The 18,291-nt window shown below is 41.2% G+C and overlaps 1 protein-coding gene across 3 annotated transcripts in view; it reads right to left on the bottom strand.

Annotated features, from left to right (window-relative positions):
* Nucleotides 1-18,291, bottom strand: part of NTRK2 (neurotrophic receptor tyrosine kinase 2) — a 201,246-nt gene that overhangs the window by 61,955 nt on the left and 121,000 nt on the right. The window contains exon 13 of one of the 3 annotated variants that reach the window (XM_075488575.1): nt 2,032-2,247. The exons of the other annotated variants lie outside the window; for them this stretch is intronic. Coding sequence (XP_075344690.1) covers nt 2,237-2,247 — 11 coding nt within the window. The 3' untranslated portion in view covers nt 2,032-2,236. Of the gene's footprint in view, nt 1-2,031; nt 2,248-18,291 lie in introns of those variants that run through there. 3 annotated transcript variants of the gene reach the window in all.

Raw genomic sequence — 18,291 nt, 5'->3', positions numbered from 1 at the left:
AGGCCCAAACTCCTTGCTGCCATCACTTTCTTAATTTCAAAATCTCTAGTGGAAACTCTTTGGATATGGATTTGGCTGCAATGAATACTTTCTTTTATTTTTACAGATTCTGGCCTTCTTAGAGTTTAAGTGCATTATAACACAGTCAAAAATAAAAGCAACTGGAAAGAAAAAAATACATTCAGTAAAGATTTTACAACAACACTGTTTCTCTTGCATTGCCTTCAGCGTTATCTTGTATGCCATGAAACTAATCCTGCTCTCACTCACAAAATGTAAACTGGGAAACTCAGTGGAGTCCTTCTAGATTAACAGTCACAAGGAGAAGCTGCTGAAGAAAGCAGTTAAGAAACCCATAGCATCCCCTAATTTAAGATTAAAAAAAAAAAAAAAAAGACTTGCCATGAACAAAAGAAAATGTGAGGTCTGCTGCTTAGCGAAGTGCCCTAATTCTTTGCTTATTCCAGTCTGTATGTTGTTAGTTTGCAGTCTTTTATGTACCATCCTGCATAAAAATAAACAGGCCCTCAGGGATTAACATACCACAACCAGCACTTCAAACCTAGTTGCTGTAGCTCTCTTTCCACACCTTCATAAATGTAAACAAATGAAGATTTCTGAACAGGAGCTACTGGAATCATTTTCCTTCATATTGTGCCAAGCAGGCATTAGAAATGCCAGTTGTTGTGGAAATTGGGGAAAATGGCAAATTGCATCCTAATGAGGGCTATTCTAGCTAAGCATCCAAACAACATCATTGGGAAAAATCTCTTCTCAAGACTATTTTAAAAGGTATTTTTGCCCATAATTAACCAAGTTGAAAACTAGCTACAGTAGCTAGGAGCAAGTGGTTCCAGAACCTGCATTATCCCTGCTACTGCACAAAAAGTACAGTGCTTTCAGATATGGACCTTGCTGAAAGCCCTAGTTAAGGACAGCCGTGACAACTCCTGCTCTAGTACTGCGTTTTTAGTGCAAGCCCAGCTCTGCAGGAGTCTGATACAACTTTCCCGAATCACTGACAGGCTTGTCACTGACATTGAGGGGAACCTCAAACAAGCAGTCTCACAGAAAAGAGGTACATCTTGCCTCAGAAATACCTCAGAAATTGGACAGGTTGTCAGTTTGAATGAAAAGACAGTACATACACAGAAAATGTGCTATATGCTGCAGCTTTCCACCCAGTAATTCCTATCTGCAGATATAGAGGAGAGGAGGATCATCCATACCATGGAGTTTATGGTCTCCAGTGAGAAGCGCAAGACTGAACTGCTGATGGGCTTGAGAAGGGACATAAGGGAGAGATTAAATATGGGCAGGGTGCAGTATGAACTCTGGAAAAAAGAAAAGGAAGATGACTAAATTGCTCCAGTTCAAAAGAAAGGGAATCTCCAAACCTCAGTTGATTAGTAGTGCTAATCAGATTTTCTCCTGTTTTCTCACTTAAGCATTTTAGGTCCTGTTAATTTAGATTTCTTCATCCTCAACAGCCTGTTACAGCTGCTCAGGAACAAGCTAAACATCGGCCCTGCAAAGACTTCCCTTAAAGATTTTATACAACATTTTAATTAAATGCTATCCCTAGTACAGCAAGAATTTGTCCATATCCAAACCAACGTCACAGCCACTTGTTTCTGCACAGTGATTTTTTTTGTTACACTAGACAATGCTTAGAAAAAAAGACAGAAACTTTTGCTAGCTTATTTATCACTACTTCTTAGTGACTCAACTTTATTTCGATGCCACATATTGCACAGCTGCCAGCCTGTTGGAAATATTTCTGCATCCCATTTGGTTAGTTATCCTACAATTTCAAAAGCTTGTGATCTCTAATGGAAGTTTGCAGATGTAGTTCCCTCACCCTCCCCAGCTATAGCATGACAATGCATGCCAGAACACAGGCTCTGGCACAGACTGTGGAGACGGATGTGGAAAGGTTACACAATTTTGCAATAAATTCATTATGATCAAGCAGCACCAGTTAAAGCAATCACTCTCCTGGCCAAAGAAATAAGTGAGGAAAAGAAAAACAAAAAAACCAAGTCTTCGCTTTTCTGATGTCCTGTTGCATCAAAGCACAGGTTGCAACAAGCTGAGAAAGTGTAATGTGCTTCAACGTCTTTTTCAGTTGCTATGGTACAGTTTCTTATGGAAAATTCCTTGTTCTGCGTGATGTTTTTCCTGCCTCATTTGGGATGGCAGAACCGTTCCTTGTGTCACCTGAGAAACCGGGCTGTCAGTTTCCACCTATTGGTGAGAAAGAAACTCATCAGCAGCAGAAGTCAATGGAAAATTCCTCGGGTAGAAGTTTCTGCGCTGGAGGCCAACATGACACCAGGGAGGAAGGACGGATGGGTCAGGGGCCAAGGGGGCCACGCAGGAGATCTGGCTTCCACCTCAGGGTCAGCCACAGATTTCCTGCGTGAGCTGGGGCAAGGGATTTAAGCCCCGGGACTCCCGGCTCGTGCAGGCAGGACAACGAAGCATCCTTCCCCCATTCTTCACCCTGTGCATGAAGCCCCAGGTCTGTAACCTGCCCACAGGCCAACCAACTAGCTCCAGGTTACAGGAGCTGGGCCATAGCCCAAAAGCTCTTCAGGCAGGGGTTATTTGCAGCTGCAGGGCCGCTTAATGCTTCGCACAGTGAGGTCTTGTTTGGACCTTGGGGCTCTAAAGTAACACACACAAATAAAAATAAATATTGCTTTGTTCTCCGCTCTTAAGGAAAAATATCAACATAGGCAAGGAGGGAAAACTCCAGCTTTACTGTACAGCCAAGCAGGAGAAAACGTTTGGCTTGTAGAGGAGATCTGCAATCTATTTTCTGCATAGATAATACCAAAACTTGCCAAAAACACGGTATAAAAATGGTATTATAGCATCACACTAGTGATACAAAGCAATCAGGGATAGGGCCTTTTCACTAGGGGAATTTCTTTTATGGATTAGGTGGAAGTAATCTGATTTTAATGTGACATTTTTCCTGTTGGAATGTTTTTCCTTCCAATCAAAAAATAATTAGATTCCACCACTTTTGATTCATGAAAAACCAAAGCATGGTTAAAAAAAAAAAAAAAGAAAAAGAAAAAGGCGTTAACATTTTAATGCAGTTGGATAGCTGCTGTTCTTCAGAATGCCAAAATTCCCATGGGCTCCCTATGGTGATGAGAAGGGCTTTTGACCTCTCTGAGGAAATGGGTTTTGAAAATAACAAATGCATAAGTGCTTGAAAAGGGACTCCTTTAGTAATGTCTATCATGAGAATGATGAGCATTCAAGATGTGACAATGTAATTGCGCTACATGGGACAAATTTTCTTTTGGTGCCAATATTTAAAGCTCCATTGACTTCAGTGGAGTTTCACCCTTTAATCCAAGAAGGTATGGACTTGTTGGATATCACTTGCAGTTGCATACAACCACTTTTGTCTTTTAGAGTCCCTCCCCTTCCCAGATAAGTTCAACACAAAAATTAATGGAAACAGGTATAGGAACGAAAGAAAATATGCCAAATATTAACTGAGCACAAATCAGGACATCCAAAATTTTGATTCCCACAGCACTGACTTCAGCATAAAGTCAGCTGAAAAATTTGACTGAAAAATGTTAATGGTGTAAAATAAAGGTTCAAAGAATCAGCAGCAGGAAAATGTTGATTTTCAGTTATCTTTTTGGCTTTCTAAAACAAAGAATCAAATTCAACATTCCAAAGTGAAAAAAGCTTCCCCCCCAAAAAACCACACACACAAAAAAATCTTACCCATAATTTTGAAATATTTGCCCAAATAAATTTTTCATTTTAAAATACCAAATTATTTAAATTTTATTGAGGATGCACACTTTTCCATTTCAACATTTCAGTTCAAAACTTGAGACAAAATTGAATCAAGCGCCTTCTGCTTTAACTTACATTCTGATTTTAAAGCAGAAAGTAATTTTGAAATGCTGAAATCTCCCATGGGAGGAAAATTCTATTTTTGAACAGCTTTACTTCTGTGCATTTAAAATCTCAGCTATTACCCTGGAACTTTGGAGGGGGAGGAGTTGTACTGAATATGGAATAATTCAGTAAAGGCTGCATTATTCTGGTTTTACAAAGTGGTAAAGGCACTAGGACCTTCCCCTCTCACTTTGCATTATGGTGGAGGAACCACTCTTTCAAGGCTATCATCAGATGAAGAACTGGATGGCAATGTCATACAGAAGCCTGTGCAGAATGCCTGCACATCAGCACATTGCTCCACTGATCATTATCCTCATTCTTATCCAGAGGCTACCCAATTGGACTTCCAAGAAACTTATCCAGTAAAAATCATGTGCAAATGGAAAGGATGCAGAGAATGGAAGTTAAAACTGGCTTTAAGCATGGCAAAGTTGTAAGCAAGGTCAAATGAAGCTATAGAAGTTTGAACCAAAACCCAAGATTTGAATACAAGTTACTTTTGACAAACTTTACGTCCTGAAGTAATTGCTCAGAAAATCTCTCCCAGACTGAACAAAATTATAATCATCAAAGAAGGATTCTGCAATTTAATTCCTATGTTACTGCAAATACTCGTCAATGTACAAATCCTTTGGAAGAGCAAAAGTTTTGCATACAGCAATATTTTTGTGCTAGAACCCGCCATTGGGATTATGATGGGCCATCTCATCTTCAGTAAGGTTGGTGCTGTTACATTAATATTCCTAATACAAAACAAATCCACAGAATGGCTCCTCCACTTTTCAGCAACCAATGCAAATTATGGTATCTCTTAAATATCCAGTCTCTTTGATAATCACAAGCACTGCTGTTACATTTCTTTCATCCCAGCAAGCTAACAATCTTTCTCCTCATATCTCCAGCAGCACAAGTAGCAGCTGGGGTCTGGAGGTGGAGTGCCTGATGGGTACAGAAATAAACGGTGACCCAGAAGAGCTTTTTGTTCTTCAGCTGTCTTGTACACTATTGATCCTTTCACACTCCCCAAAGATATGAGACATTTTGTAATTATGACCATAATGAAATACCATCAGGGATTCAAAAGAACTTCCCTCCTGAACATCTAGAGAAGCAATAAACATCAGTTTAAAACCTATAAAACCAAATCAACAAGTGGTTACAGCTGCAGATACAAGGCCCTGCCATGCCGACCTCCAGTTCTCTTCACTGAGGCTCCAGGGGCATGTGGATAAAATTCCCTTCCCAGCCCGACCCGGATATTCAATTAGTTGGCCGTCAGGATGAAATGCAGAAAAGAGGGAAAGCTCGATGAACACATCAGCCTAGTGAAAGGCAATTAAAAAGATCCTTAATCAAACACTGCTGATTTTAACAAGTCAGGTAATGTATCAAAAGCAAAGCCTACTTGCCCAAATCCTTTTTCTCCCTGAATCCAAATCCTGAAGTCACGCTGTCAGGGAGGGCAAAACCTAGGTAGTGACTTTAATTGCTTGAACTTTGGAGCAGTACAGCTGCAAAATACTAGCTTAACTGGAGTAAATGGCCAACAGGCCTACCCTGTTGTCTTTCTTATCTTTTATTTCCTTTTTCCTCCCCCACCCTCTCCTTCCTTCTCTTTGCCTGGGAGAGGGAGATTTGTACACATCACTGTCTCACAGGGTGCCACTTCTTACTGGAGCCCTCTCTGGTTATTGCTTGGATACAAGCAAACCGCGGGCTTTTGTATTTTCCCTGCAGTTTCCCTATTGTCTGAGCATGATTCATCTCCTTCACCTTTTTGATGTTGGTTTGGTTTTGTCTTGTCTAATGAGTTTTATTAGTAATTGTGTCTCAGGGTTTATATTTATGATGCCATGTGTAGAACAGTGTCACCCTTAACAACAGGCTTGCTGGCTTAAACAATACCTAGAGATAAGAATATTTTCTCCATGTTTGCAACATGGGAGGTATTCCCTGTAACAAAGCCCAAGGACATACAGCAAATTCTGTCCATACAGAGTTGCTGCCTGTTAAAGGTAACAAGGGAAATGATTAAGAGTCTGCATTGCCTTTCCTTTGTTCCATAATCTTGCTATACGAGAGCACCACGTTAAGAGACTGAATATATTCATATACTTCATATACTTCATATTTTTTGCATTCATGGATACAGTGCGCATTTTGTAAGTCTTTACACTATTTTTCCCTGACGCTTTGCTCCACCACCTTTCATTGGGTTGAAGAGGAGGGGAGAAGCAGCTTTTGTCTCCTATGAATCAAACCATCACCTTCTGTGGATCAGACTGAGTACTAGCTGCCCAAAAGTGCGATTTTATTTACAGTCATCCTACAGCTTGCACAACTTAAACAACGCACACCAAGAACCTCAATAATTCAAGTGTATCAGGATGCAGAAATGCTTAGCTTGCACAGTATTAAATGGCTCGTTAGTTTACTTAAAAGCAACAACCCAAAAGCTAATTCCAAATACCCTCTTGTCAGAGACAATGAAATTTGTCACAGATGAGGTTAGAAAAGCTTGTTCCATCACAGACTCTGAGTTACAAAGAAAACAGTGCTTGCTGTTTTTGGCTCGAATGTGTTCAAATAGGCTTTGATCTATGGCATTCTTAGCCTGATTACCCAGGGAGTTAACACGTGCAAAACTCCAAGTCCAGCTCAGCACTGACACGGCTTCTAATGATCTGCCAGCAGATGGCTGCGCAGGGAATGATGGGCAGCTTGTGATCACAGAGGGTTTATACCCGAGCTTGTAAACTAATATTTCCTTTTCTTATTACAAGAGTGCGGAGATCTAGGAAAGATTTAAACCCAGGATTGCTATCTTTCCTTAGACTGCATTTACTTTTAAATAATTGCCCTTCTTTCTTAAAAATGAAAACTCCTGGCACCGAGGTACGTTTCTGCAGCAGCTTTGTTCTTAGCACTTCTCTGAATTTGTCTTGTCTTTCTGAGGGGGATATCTAAAAAAGCCCTCTGTAAGAGAAGAGAAATTCAGGGGACTATTCTGACAACTTTTCTGCAGTCTGCTGCCGTATTTCTTTATCATAGGGCAGGCACTAGTCTCTCAGCGATTCGAATGTCTCCCAGCACAGCCTTTGGCTGCAGTTGTGGAAGAATCAAAGTTTCAGAAGACAGCTCTTGAGATGGTTTAGCTAATGAATACTGTGGATTTTAACATGTATGCTTGTATACAGTATACCCATAGAGAAAGGTCAGAGAAAGCATAACAAAGTGTTTCTTAAAAGCTTTTATGGACATTTGAATGGGATGACTGGTCTTATGAGGCCAAGAACTCACTGTGGGTGGGCACAGCCTTTTATATATGATGAGAAATAAATATTGCACGGTCAGGCAGAGAGTCCATCCCAAGACTAGACCAAAACAAATAAAATGCAAAGATTTATCTGTACACTTTCTCTTCATTATTAAGAAAAACACCTGATGCTTTTCTGTGCTTTTCCCATAGAAATCACTCTACGTATTTCTGCGTACATGTTCTGTCAATAAACACAAGCTGCAAAGTTGAGATGGAAAAGCTGTCTTCTGTGGGAGGAATGAACACCTGTGTGCTTTGCTCTATCTGGAAGCCATCCTTTCTTGCAGTTAAGAAAATTTACCAGTCCAAGATAAATCTCTTACCAGTTTGTTTAATGTTGCCATTTACCACAGTCCTGTTTCAGATGTTGAGGCCAAACTCAAAACACACAGAGATTAATAGGCTGGACAGACTCACATTGATTAAAATGGGAAATCAATTCTGGATTGGGGTTCTATCACTGCAAAGAAAGGTTGAGACTTCTCTCTTCTTCCTCATTTCTGACAGACATACTTTATTTTGCACTGTGTTTATTCCTCAGCTTGGTACAATTTCAGGGTTCTCTAAAACGCTGCCATTAAAAGAGGCAAAAAATTGTAACAAAGTGCAATACAACATTGTCATAAATGTGCGAAACCAGTTCCAGCAAGGAAATGTGCTGCATCAGAATGCATAATGCAAAAGACTTCAATGAATTGGGAAATAGTCACCTTCTAGTAAAATAAGTTTTGTTGCAAATAGCTGAATTCAGACTAACTTGCAGAAGGATTCACTGCATCTGCAAGGAAGGCAAAAGGCTTGTGCCTCCCTCTCCAGAAGCAAAAGCTAAGGCAAAAAGGACATACGTTCTCCAAGAAGAACCGTGTGAATTTGAGGCTTAAGTCTGTGCTCCTATACCAAATCTTCAGGATGAGAACTGTTACTTATGGTGTCTGAAACCACACCTCACTGAAAACCTGCACCTGATGTCTCCTCTCAAGGTCAGGCACAAGACTGGAAGGACCCTTCCTACAAGGTTGAGTTGAACGCAGAGCTCTTGGGCTTCATGTCTGATGCCTGCTGGGGCTGGCTGTAGAGTCCAGCCCGCAAATCCAGTCTCCCCAATGGTGGCCAGAGAACTGCGCCTGGAAGTGAAAGGCAGTTTACAGCTGTAGTCAGCCATGGGCTGCAGGAGTTAAAGGACAGTGAACTTGCCTCTACCCATTCCCAGCTGCAGAGGGGTGGGCAGCAGTCCCTTCTCCAGGTACACTGTGAATGCAGTGGGGGTTCAGAACCCTCGGGGCAGGGCCAAAGGCTCATCCCAGTCATGACGTTGGGTGCAGGACACTAATGCACCTCTGATGATGCTAACACTCTTTCACAACATTGCCTGCCGGGACAGACGAGCATCAGCTCTCTGTTGCAATGGCTGGGGTGCAGGCAAGCTGTGAGCCTCTGGCCTTTTAGCTGCTTCTGATCCCTCTTCTCCTCTGCTCTCCTGGTCCTGAGTGTTTTGGCCACAGGACGATATAAGTATGTTGCTGTTAACGACAGGGAAGCTGCTACATACCATACAGGGAATATCTGCTGGTTTATTATGCAGGGTTAGTATTTAAAAAAAGGACATCAATCTTTACGTCACAGAGCATAAGCCAATCTCTACGTGTTGGAAAACCTGGAAGAAATATACTCTTTAAGGTTTATTAGATATTATTTGATGAAGGGTTTCTAATAGGTACGGTACTAGCCATTTTTAGGTACCAGAAAAGCTACTACTGAGATCCACTGTTGCAATTTGTCCATTCCTGAAGTGAGCAGATACAGTATGCAAAATGAGGTGAGAATTCACCATCGGCATAGACAGGAATGGCATTGCTGGACAACGATAACACAAATAATTTTACTCTCACCTGATGATACAGCACCTCTGTGCACTCCCCATTGAACAAGTGAACTTCACAAACGGAAGCAACACAAGCACATGGCAGCAAGGACAGTCCTGGAAAGAGCAACCCTGTATAACAGGGTACTTCCACTTCTAAATCAGAGGATGAAGAATGAGCCCATAAGCTTTTGCCTTGCACTTTACCACCCAAGAAGGAGCTTTTCAAGCTTTCCCACACAGTGCTGGTCAATGCATTTCTGTCTGGAGGCAATCCCATTGCCATTCCAGTCTCAACAGCCTCTTGAGTGGAGACTGCAAATACTGCAAAGCAGTTGCTTTTCTTCTGATCAGAATAAAACAGAGACAAGACAAATCATGTCCTCCTGCACAAGCGGTTGGAGCAAATCAGTCATGTATTGTTCTTTCTTTGCCAAAGGCTGAGACTGAGGTTCTTTTGTTTCTTTTCCATTTGTTTCTCCCTTTTTCTGTTCCTCCCTACTTTGTGTGGGACATGTTCCCCTTGATGGGTATTGTTTTCAGCTATTTCTTTTTTGTTGTTAAGGCAGCCATGGGCCTTCCAAGCTGTGGGCACCAAAAAAATGAGAGCACATCTTTGAAAGGCAGCCTAAGAAACCAAATCTAAACAAATCCTAAGCAACACTCAGAAATGAGAGGAGCTGTGTGGGAATGGCTTCAGTTCAGAAAGTTCCTAACTGAAACTGTAGCTTAAATAAGTATTCATAACGGCAGTTGAAAATTCTGTCAAATCTGTATTTCCCTCAAAATGATATAAATTGGAGACTGTTTGAAGTTAGCTTTGGTTTCTCACTGTCCAGTCTTGGGAATAAATATGTGATAGAGACAACCACCTCGTTTTCCATTCTTTCTTCCCAGTGCTATGGGAAATGAACCAAGGTGGGAGGAGGGTAGAGGGGAAGGAAGTGCAGCTGTGAAGACAGCTTTGCTTCCAATCTCCTTAGCTCTGACTCCAACCCTCCAGTACCACTCACTGCCACTCAAGGGATCCTCTGGAGACTGAAAGCCTTTTCCTGCACCCTATGACCTCTACAACTACTGACTTTCAATAGTTTCCAGCAACCAGTTTTCAAAGGCATTTAGGTAGCTAAAGGTGAAGGTAAATTCCATTTACTGGAATTGTCCAAAGTACTAAGCTGACTAACACTCTGATTTCTACTGACCAGACTTTACACTTCCAAGTTGTTCCGGGACTTTTTAGAAAACCAGTTAGTCGTTTGATTTAGCACCTGAATGGCTTTGAGATGCTCCTTTCATGTGCCTAGCTGACATCTGAGAATGGAATTTAGATTCCCCAAATGCAGAAGGGGGGAAAAAAAAAATCCCTAGAGAGATTATTAGTTATACAGAGATACGCTGCAATTTAGAGAAACAGGCGATAATTGGTATGCATACACCACATATTTTTTCTAAATGCAAACAATATCACAATGCAATAGGTTTTCCATTTAAATGTTTCACTGCACCCAAAAGCTAATGAGCAAGTTGCTAGCCAGAGGTACTGCATAACTTCGCATCAACAGAACTTTAACAATTTCAGACCTCATTGCAGGGTCTTGACTTAGGTTATTTGACACCTTTTTCCCCTGCAGGGGTTTTATACTTCAATCACAGTGATTACCCTCAATCTGCAAATAATAGTCTTCAATTATTATGGGCATTGATGGGCTAGAGATAAGACCAAGGAGTGTTCACCTCATACCAGATCTGTATGCCTCATGACTTAATTCACATACTGGCCTTTGAAGAGCAATAACCTGTTCTGTGTGGAACGTCCTGCTCAACCACAGGCTGATAAATTCATACCAGCCCTCACAGCCCGGGAACTACTGAGCTCAATGGCTGCCTGTCTCTCCTTGCGCCCCTCAGTCGTAGTTCCACTAAGGAGAGGTCCCTTTGGCATCCTTGGCAGAGAGAGCAGCTGGTACTGAAAGGTGCTCTCACTTTTGTCCAACAAACCAAAAGAAAGCTAGCTTAAGGAAAAGTGAGAAAGTGAGGGCTCTAAAAGGTGATCATAAAGATACGTTTCAGCAGTTGGGTTTTTATTTGTGTTAATTAATGACGGAAGCGTGTTCCTGGAATTGTCTACCCACGCAATCATATTTTTTAAATGAGTCAAAAATGCTGAGCTCAGGTATTTTATTATACAGAATATATGTCTAAACTAAAATGCGTATATTAATTAAACATCTTCCAGTGAGGAAAAAAACCAGCCTTATCATTTTTCCCCAAGTGCTGTTGTGGAAAATGAGAAGCTTGTTGAGAGGTTTAATTAACAAGTTAATGCAGAAAAAAAATTATTTGAAGAATATTACAGAATATTACCAACTGTGTTACTTTTATCTCTGACAACATTTTAAATGGCTATTAGGTTCCACTTGCTGCTGGCCTACCCCATGCCCATAACACACATGCAGCTAAGCCTGAGACAAAGAGCAGCTTCCCAGCAAAACCCTGTCAAAACCAAACCAAACATACTTGGACTTTATGAACCTCGGTGGCATTTTCGCTGGGAAAGGTTTCTCAAGACAGAATGATAATCAAGCTGCACAGACCACAGAATAAAAAAGGTTTGGGAGATTAGCCACCCCAGAACAGCTGATAAGCACTCCTGCTTGCAGGGGGAGACAGACCAGGGGCGGGAGCATGAGCTTTCCACATCCCAGCCACATGGATCCACCAGCAGTGGGATGCAGTGGTCCCCAAGCACCTCTCTTGCAGAATCGGATAGCCAGAGTACAAATGATGTAGGAAAGGGAGGGACAGAGCAGGTGAACTCCTGCTGTGCGCTTGGGCTGCCATGCAAGCCAATACTCCCTCATTCATACACAGAAACACAGAAATATATTCATATTTTCTTGCACGCATATATTCAGAGTGGGCGGTGGGCCCTTCTGCAGTTCTGATGGCTCCAGGCATAATGTAACCCATTGCCATCCGGAGCCTCCCTGCACTGGGCAGGTCTGCAAACTTGCAAAGCCAACCACACGGTTTCCGCCAGGACACAAACCGCTCTCAGAAGTCATAGTCTCAAAGCACTGACAGGCTTAATTTCTCAGAGACAGCTGCTGGCAAGAGGTGTGAAGATGTTATACACAGCTGAAAAACAACATGGCTTACACTGCAACTGCGATAAATACTACCCTGTCTTAACCGATGCTTACTGTGGGCAACTGTATTCCTGATCATTTTCTCCCAAAATGCATCTTTGGGTGAGGTTGTGCTCAGGGCTAACTGCATTTTACATACTCATGTTTCTTAACAACAATGCACTTGCTTGGTGATGAACTCAAGAAAATTAGAAGTAGGGTTTATGAAATAGTTTTGGCTAAAAAGTTATTTGATTTACTTCTGATTTTCTCGTACTTTTGTATTTATTAGACTTAAAATTTCTCATTTTATTCTTATTTATACTACCTTGCTTCCCTGGAATGGGTATTTCTTATTTAGACAAAACTCTCACTGACACAAAGGAATAAATCCAAGGCCTAATCCTGCTCCCATGCTTAGGCTCATGATAAGGAGGTTTTCACAATGGATTACTTTTCCCCCCATTCAACTTAAATATAAGTACTACCCATTTAACCTCCATCATGTTATTTTCCCATTACGCCTTTACATACATATGCAGGTTTCTGTATATAAAATCAACATCCATAGAACTTAGTATGCAGCACAGAATCTGAAAGGCATAATTTAATCATTACAATATAAACACTGCTATTTGTCATTTACGTATTACTGATTTAGCTACATATTTTGGTGCCAAAATAGTGTATGTATTTCTGATACAGATGTATTGTCAAATGACAAACTGAATGTAGCGATGCCACTGAGATTACACCTACTAAAAAAGCAGCATGTTGGTTTTTTTGCTCTTGACTAATACCCTAATTGCTGAGAATGCTTGTGCATGTGTTTAATTTCAGCTTTCATAAAGTCCTTAAGTTTGCCCTTCACATGAAGCCCATGGTTGGCCTTGATGTTGACAGTGCATTCCAGTGCTCTGCTGAAGAACAGTGTGCTTATCTGAAGTTTACCTGACAGATTTACACAAGAAGGTGCGTGCTCTTCCTGAATTCTGACACTGGACACTTTCCCGAGAGAGCATGTTTCATGCTGTCTTGCCTTGTACTCTGTCTCTGTAGTTGAAATGCATACGTTGGATCTTCATTGCTCAGATCTCCTTAAAACATCCACTATTTAGTATGTTTCATGTGCTCTATTTCCAGGTGATAAAACACTCATGCTATTCATAAATTAAAAATCAGAGTCCAAGCTGCTCTTTCTTGCAGTTGCATTTCCAGCATTTGGACTCTCAGAGCAAGTAGTTTACCGAATAATTCAGGTCACAGAACAACATTCTGTGTGATGAAATGCAAATATTTTGCTGAAAGCATGATTTCTTGCCTTTTTTATTAGATGTAAATGGACTTCATGGACAGATCAAGACTGCAACACAGGTAACTTCTGGGGGCAAAAGTGATTCCATAGGTTCACCTCTACACTAAATGTGGAAATACCCTTTCTTTCCGATTCTGAATTTTTAAGGAGGTAGAAACCCCACGCTTTTCAAATTGAATGCTTCTGCCTTTGGGAGAATTTATTCCATCTGGTTAGAAAACAAAAGAAATGCAGGTCTGCTGAATCTCAGAATGAGAGGCAGAAGTTAAAAAAATCTAATTTCTCACAGATTTATTTATTCCCTGCTACATTTTACTTGTTGGGCAAAGGAAATATGTGACCACATTATCGGGAAAAATATCTGAGACTCAGTATACTATGGTCTGGGAGACAAATCTCTTGCCAGTTAACAAAAGTCAAATGCAACTAATGAAATACACCACCGATGTATATGTCTGACATTTCTGACATATGTATGACTTGATGAACAATTGCAAAGACACATTTTAAATAGTGGCTGCAATCACTGTGCCACTTTAATCCAAGTTGGATTAAAACATGCAATCAAACTACAAAATTATTTAGTCAAGATGATAAAATATACCTTCATATATCTTTATTCAGCCAGTATCTCTCTTACAGATTTACCCAGCCAATAAAATATCTCCAGAGTAAAGCACACAATGGGATGAGGATAAGCAATAAAGATAATATGCATATCCCTCCCTGTAATCTCAACCTCATTCATGTTTGGCTTTCAGCATCTAAAGCTTTTTTCGTTTTCAGCATCTGAAGATCCTGAAGTGAGTTGCCTCTGAGTCTCCCAGCCTCTGAATCCTGACTACCAATGAATGTAAAGACTGACAAGTTCAGCTTGGACAGCAAGGTTTTTCCTCCCAGTCTGGATTTCACTAAGATTGATCAGTTTTGCTCTTCTGCATCCTGGCTGTTGATCATGGTGTCTTCTATAGGAAAATGAGTTGCTTATAAATTTTCAGCTCTGCAAACTTTGGGAGTTGATGGAAAATCCCCAGGCTTAGGCTGGCTAAGAAACAACTACAGCAGCCTTTCTTTTGTGGTCACTCAGATATAAAAGCCTTTCAGAATAGATATAAAAGCCTTTCAGAAGAGAGTGTTTCTCTTGGGAGACCCTTCTTCTGTGCACAGGGACCAACTCAGTCTGTTTTTTTACCCCATAATGTGTGTCAAAAATTACCCCTATTCCTCAAAACTGTAGGAAAGTGTAGGGTGACAGATACAAGCCGGAATATGCCATAATTTGTTACGTGGCAAATAAAGTGCCGTGGGACTCCTAGGGCAAGGATGCCTGAGAAATACAAAGCTGGTGACCACATCCCCTCCTTCTGTTGAACCTACTCTGGAAATACAGACAACTACTTCTTTTTTCATATCAAATGGCCCGTTGCTAGTGATCCAAGGGTTGGGGAGAAGGTTGTCAGCCTACTCCAAAATGAAGAGAAACCAGTCTGCCTTGGCAGGGTGTGAGTGGTCAGAGCCACAGAAACAAGTGGGTATTGAGCTATAAGTAGCTGCACCCTTCCACAAACAGCCTAGGAGAGGACATGCAACTCCGTGGGTCCTGTTATCTGGCCGCTCCCCTCTGCTCTCTGCGGTGGTCATGCCAGGGCCATCTCCCCAGGGTGGCAGAGCAGGGCCAGCTCTGCACCCTCACATGCTGCTGCCATGCTCAAATGCTCCCAAATCATGAAACTGGGTTTAAAAAGAATCACAAGGTAATAAACAGAAGAAAAACAAATCCAGATTATTTTTTTTTTCTGTTTCCTCAGCCTTCTGGGGTCTGGCTCACACTCTCAAGCTTTTCTTCACATTTTTTTCATTCTAAAATGAAATCTGGCATCACCAGACTCCAAGACCTATGGCTTTAAAGAGAAAAGTCCAGTACTGTGGGAGTCACGATAAAATGGTAAGAATAACACTCCTATTTCTTTTCTCCCTTAAAAGTAATTCAAGAAGGTGGTAGACTGAAGCAGAGCGTTTCTGTAACTTTCCTGCCTAACAGGGACAACCACAGTCTGGCTATGTATATGTTGGAAAGTCAGAAAATTACTCAGATCACCTTTAACTAAATGGTGTAACAATCCCTAAAATGTAAATGAAAAGCCCTAAGCATAAATTGAAAAGTTCAGTGTTCAAAATGGGATAGAAGAGGGATGATCTCAAAACTTCTGCCTTTAAAATTAGCATCACACATGCAATTAGCAATTTTAGTGTGGAACTGGAGCTATAGATGGTAAATTCATTTTTTCAGATCAGCAAAATAAATCGAAATTCATTTACAAATACTATTTCTACCAACTTGTAATCAGCTGCAGACTTTCCCTAACAGAGGCCAACTGGAATTACAATAATTATTATCTACACTGCACATTCACACTCCTGTACTTGAAGGAACACAATCCCAACAGAAATACAGATGAAATATTAAGACTATCTCATTAATATAGCCAAATTTCCCATACGAAAGCCACAACCCACACCACATCATCTGAAATGCAATGGCTATATGTATGGCCAGCCACTGAAAACATCTTGCCACTAAACCACCCACTGACTAATCAACAAGCCTGCCCAGTATGCTATTTTCGATCACTGGTAGTATCTTTAGGGACAAAACGGCGTGAGTTGCAAGTATCAAACTGATGTCAGTGCAGCTGCTATTTATCCACCCTAGGGGGCCTAAAACCTGGAGCTTGCAAACCTCTCCATGAAAGGGCAAAGCTCCAGCCTTCCTTTCAGCTGCAATCAAACAACCACCGTGACTTTGTGGGGCGGGGGTGGGGGTTACTAGGGTGAGATTCAGAGAACAATTTGATTCCCAAAATCCCAAACCCACCTGCAAGCAGTTTCTCACCTGCCCTGTTCTGCCCTGACAGTCTCAACCTGGACACTTCCACTGACATTTTATGGATGCTGTCTCCTCAGGTTTTGCTTTTCACATTACTACCAACACAGCAATGTTATTTACTGACTGTATTTCCACCATTAATCACGGCTGATATATTCCAAGCGCTGGGCTGCAAGCTAAGTGATGAATGAAGAAAGGCCATAGCCGTTCATGGGGAAAATGGCTTTGTTTCTTCTGTCCTGTTTCAACAGGTCTGGTAGGCTTGGTTGGCAACTTTAGCTAGTACAATTTCTGTGCAGAGATGTAGAAGACTAATTTTTGAAATATCATGGTATTAACAAAAATACCAAATAGCTTAGGGGCTATGACAGCTCCTAAGATTAGTGAAGCTAACCATCTAGCAACAGTTAGCATCTATGCCCACAAGGTATCACATCATCCAGTTGATTTCAGGGGACAAAAGTCTTTGCAAGGTTTGCCATCTATGCAAGGTTTCTGCACCTGGTGATGTTACTTTACTACAAAGTTAGGGCCTCATTTTCAACAGCAACAACTGAACACTGTTGGTAATTGCCAGGCAAGAGGTTTGCAGGCTGACACTAATACAGCACAACCTGGTTTATCACGACTTAGGTGCAAATAGCATTTCACCATGTCCAGTCTGCGGACTCTCTCACACATCTGAAATCAGAGTTGTCATTGTTAGTCAAGTACTGCCAAAGAGGAAGTATCTTTCGATTTCACACAAAAAGGAACCAAGAAGTCTGGTACATGTCTGAAACGTGTCTGCGCACCACAGACTGTAAACTTTCAAGGCGGAAATATTCAAGATATTGGAGTGGCAGATGAGCCCACCAGCCAGCAGCAACCAAGGGTACATGGCAGGAAAAGGAAAAGCCAGGAGTGCTGGGATAGGGTGTCAGACAGACAAGTGCTGAAGAAGCATCAGTGCGTTTGCTGGCAAGGAAAATGGGTAGTTAAGATGATGAGCAGCTGGAGTGGGAAATACCAGCCAATCCCAGCTGGAAGAAGAAGAGTAATTTTCTACCATTATGTCAATTAAAGGTACAGACGAACAGTTGTGCTGAAACCTGGGACAAAAATTCAGTCCTTCTGTGTGATGACTGGAACCCAACCCATCAAGTCAATGGGTCTTTGGTCTTCCTCAGTTTGCTTTTCCCACCTTGAAAGCTGTCTCTCAAGAGGAGGAAAGTGCTATAACTTTTAGCTTGAGACTGACTCTTTAGAAGTCATTACTCCTTGGGATTTAGTTATTCAGTAGAGAAAGTACCAATTTACTGATACAGTGATGGAATTTCAAACTAAATTGATTGCGATCAACTTTTTAATTTTCTTTTAAACACATACACTTCTAATACTTTGCAATGGAGCTTGATACACTGTATTCAGAAATGGCTACCTGTAGACAAGTCACTGTATGGCTTAAGTAGATAACAAAAAAGAAACTCCACTCGCTACTCACAGCAGGCATACTCCTTCAACTTCTGTGACAACTGCAATATGATCTGTGTACAGTTTCACCTAGCTCGAAGTCTCACCTCCTTCCACAGACCAACATAGGCTGAATACATAGGAATCTTTTCCAGCATGATTGTCAGTGATTGCTGTGTTTAATGCTAGTGGACAATGGAACTTAGACTAGATAGGAAATAAACATAAATGTTAATTATCTTGCTGGAGATGAGAAACCAGATGACATCTGGAGCTGGCATTATTGTAAACAGGAAAAAGGTATGAGAGCTACTTAGCTTAGAAGTTTATAAATACCAGATATACACATCAGGAGGCAGCTGGCAGGTTAAGAAAGGACAAGTGCAG

Source organism: Mycteria americana, chromosome Z (assembly GCF_035582795.1).
Source record: "Mycteria americana isolate JAX WOST 10 ecotype Jacksonville Zoo and Gardens chromosome Z, USCA_MyAme_1.0, whole genome shotgun sequence".
Lineage (NCBI taxonomy): Eukaryota > Metazoa > Chordata > Aves > Ciconiiformes > Ciconiidae > Mycteria > Mycteria americana.
The sequence above is the reverse complement of the archived record's forward strand: the minus strand, read 5'-3'. Positions and strand labels throughout refer to the sequence as shown.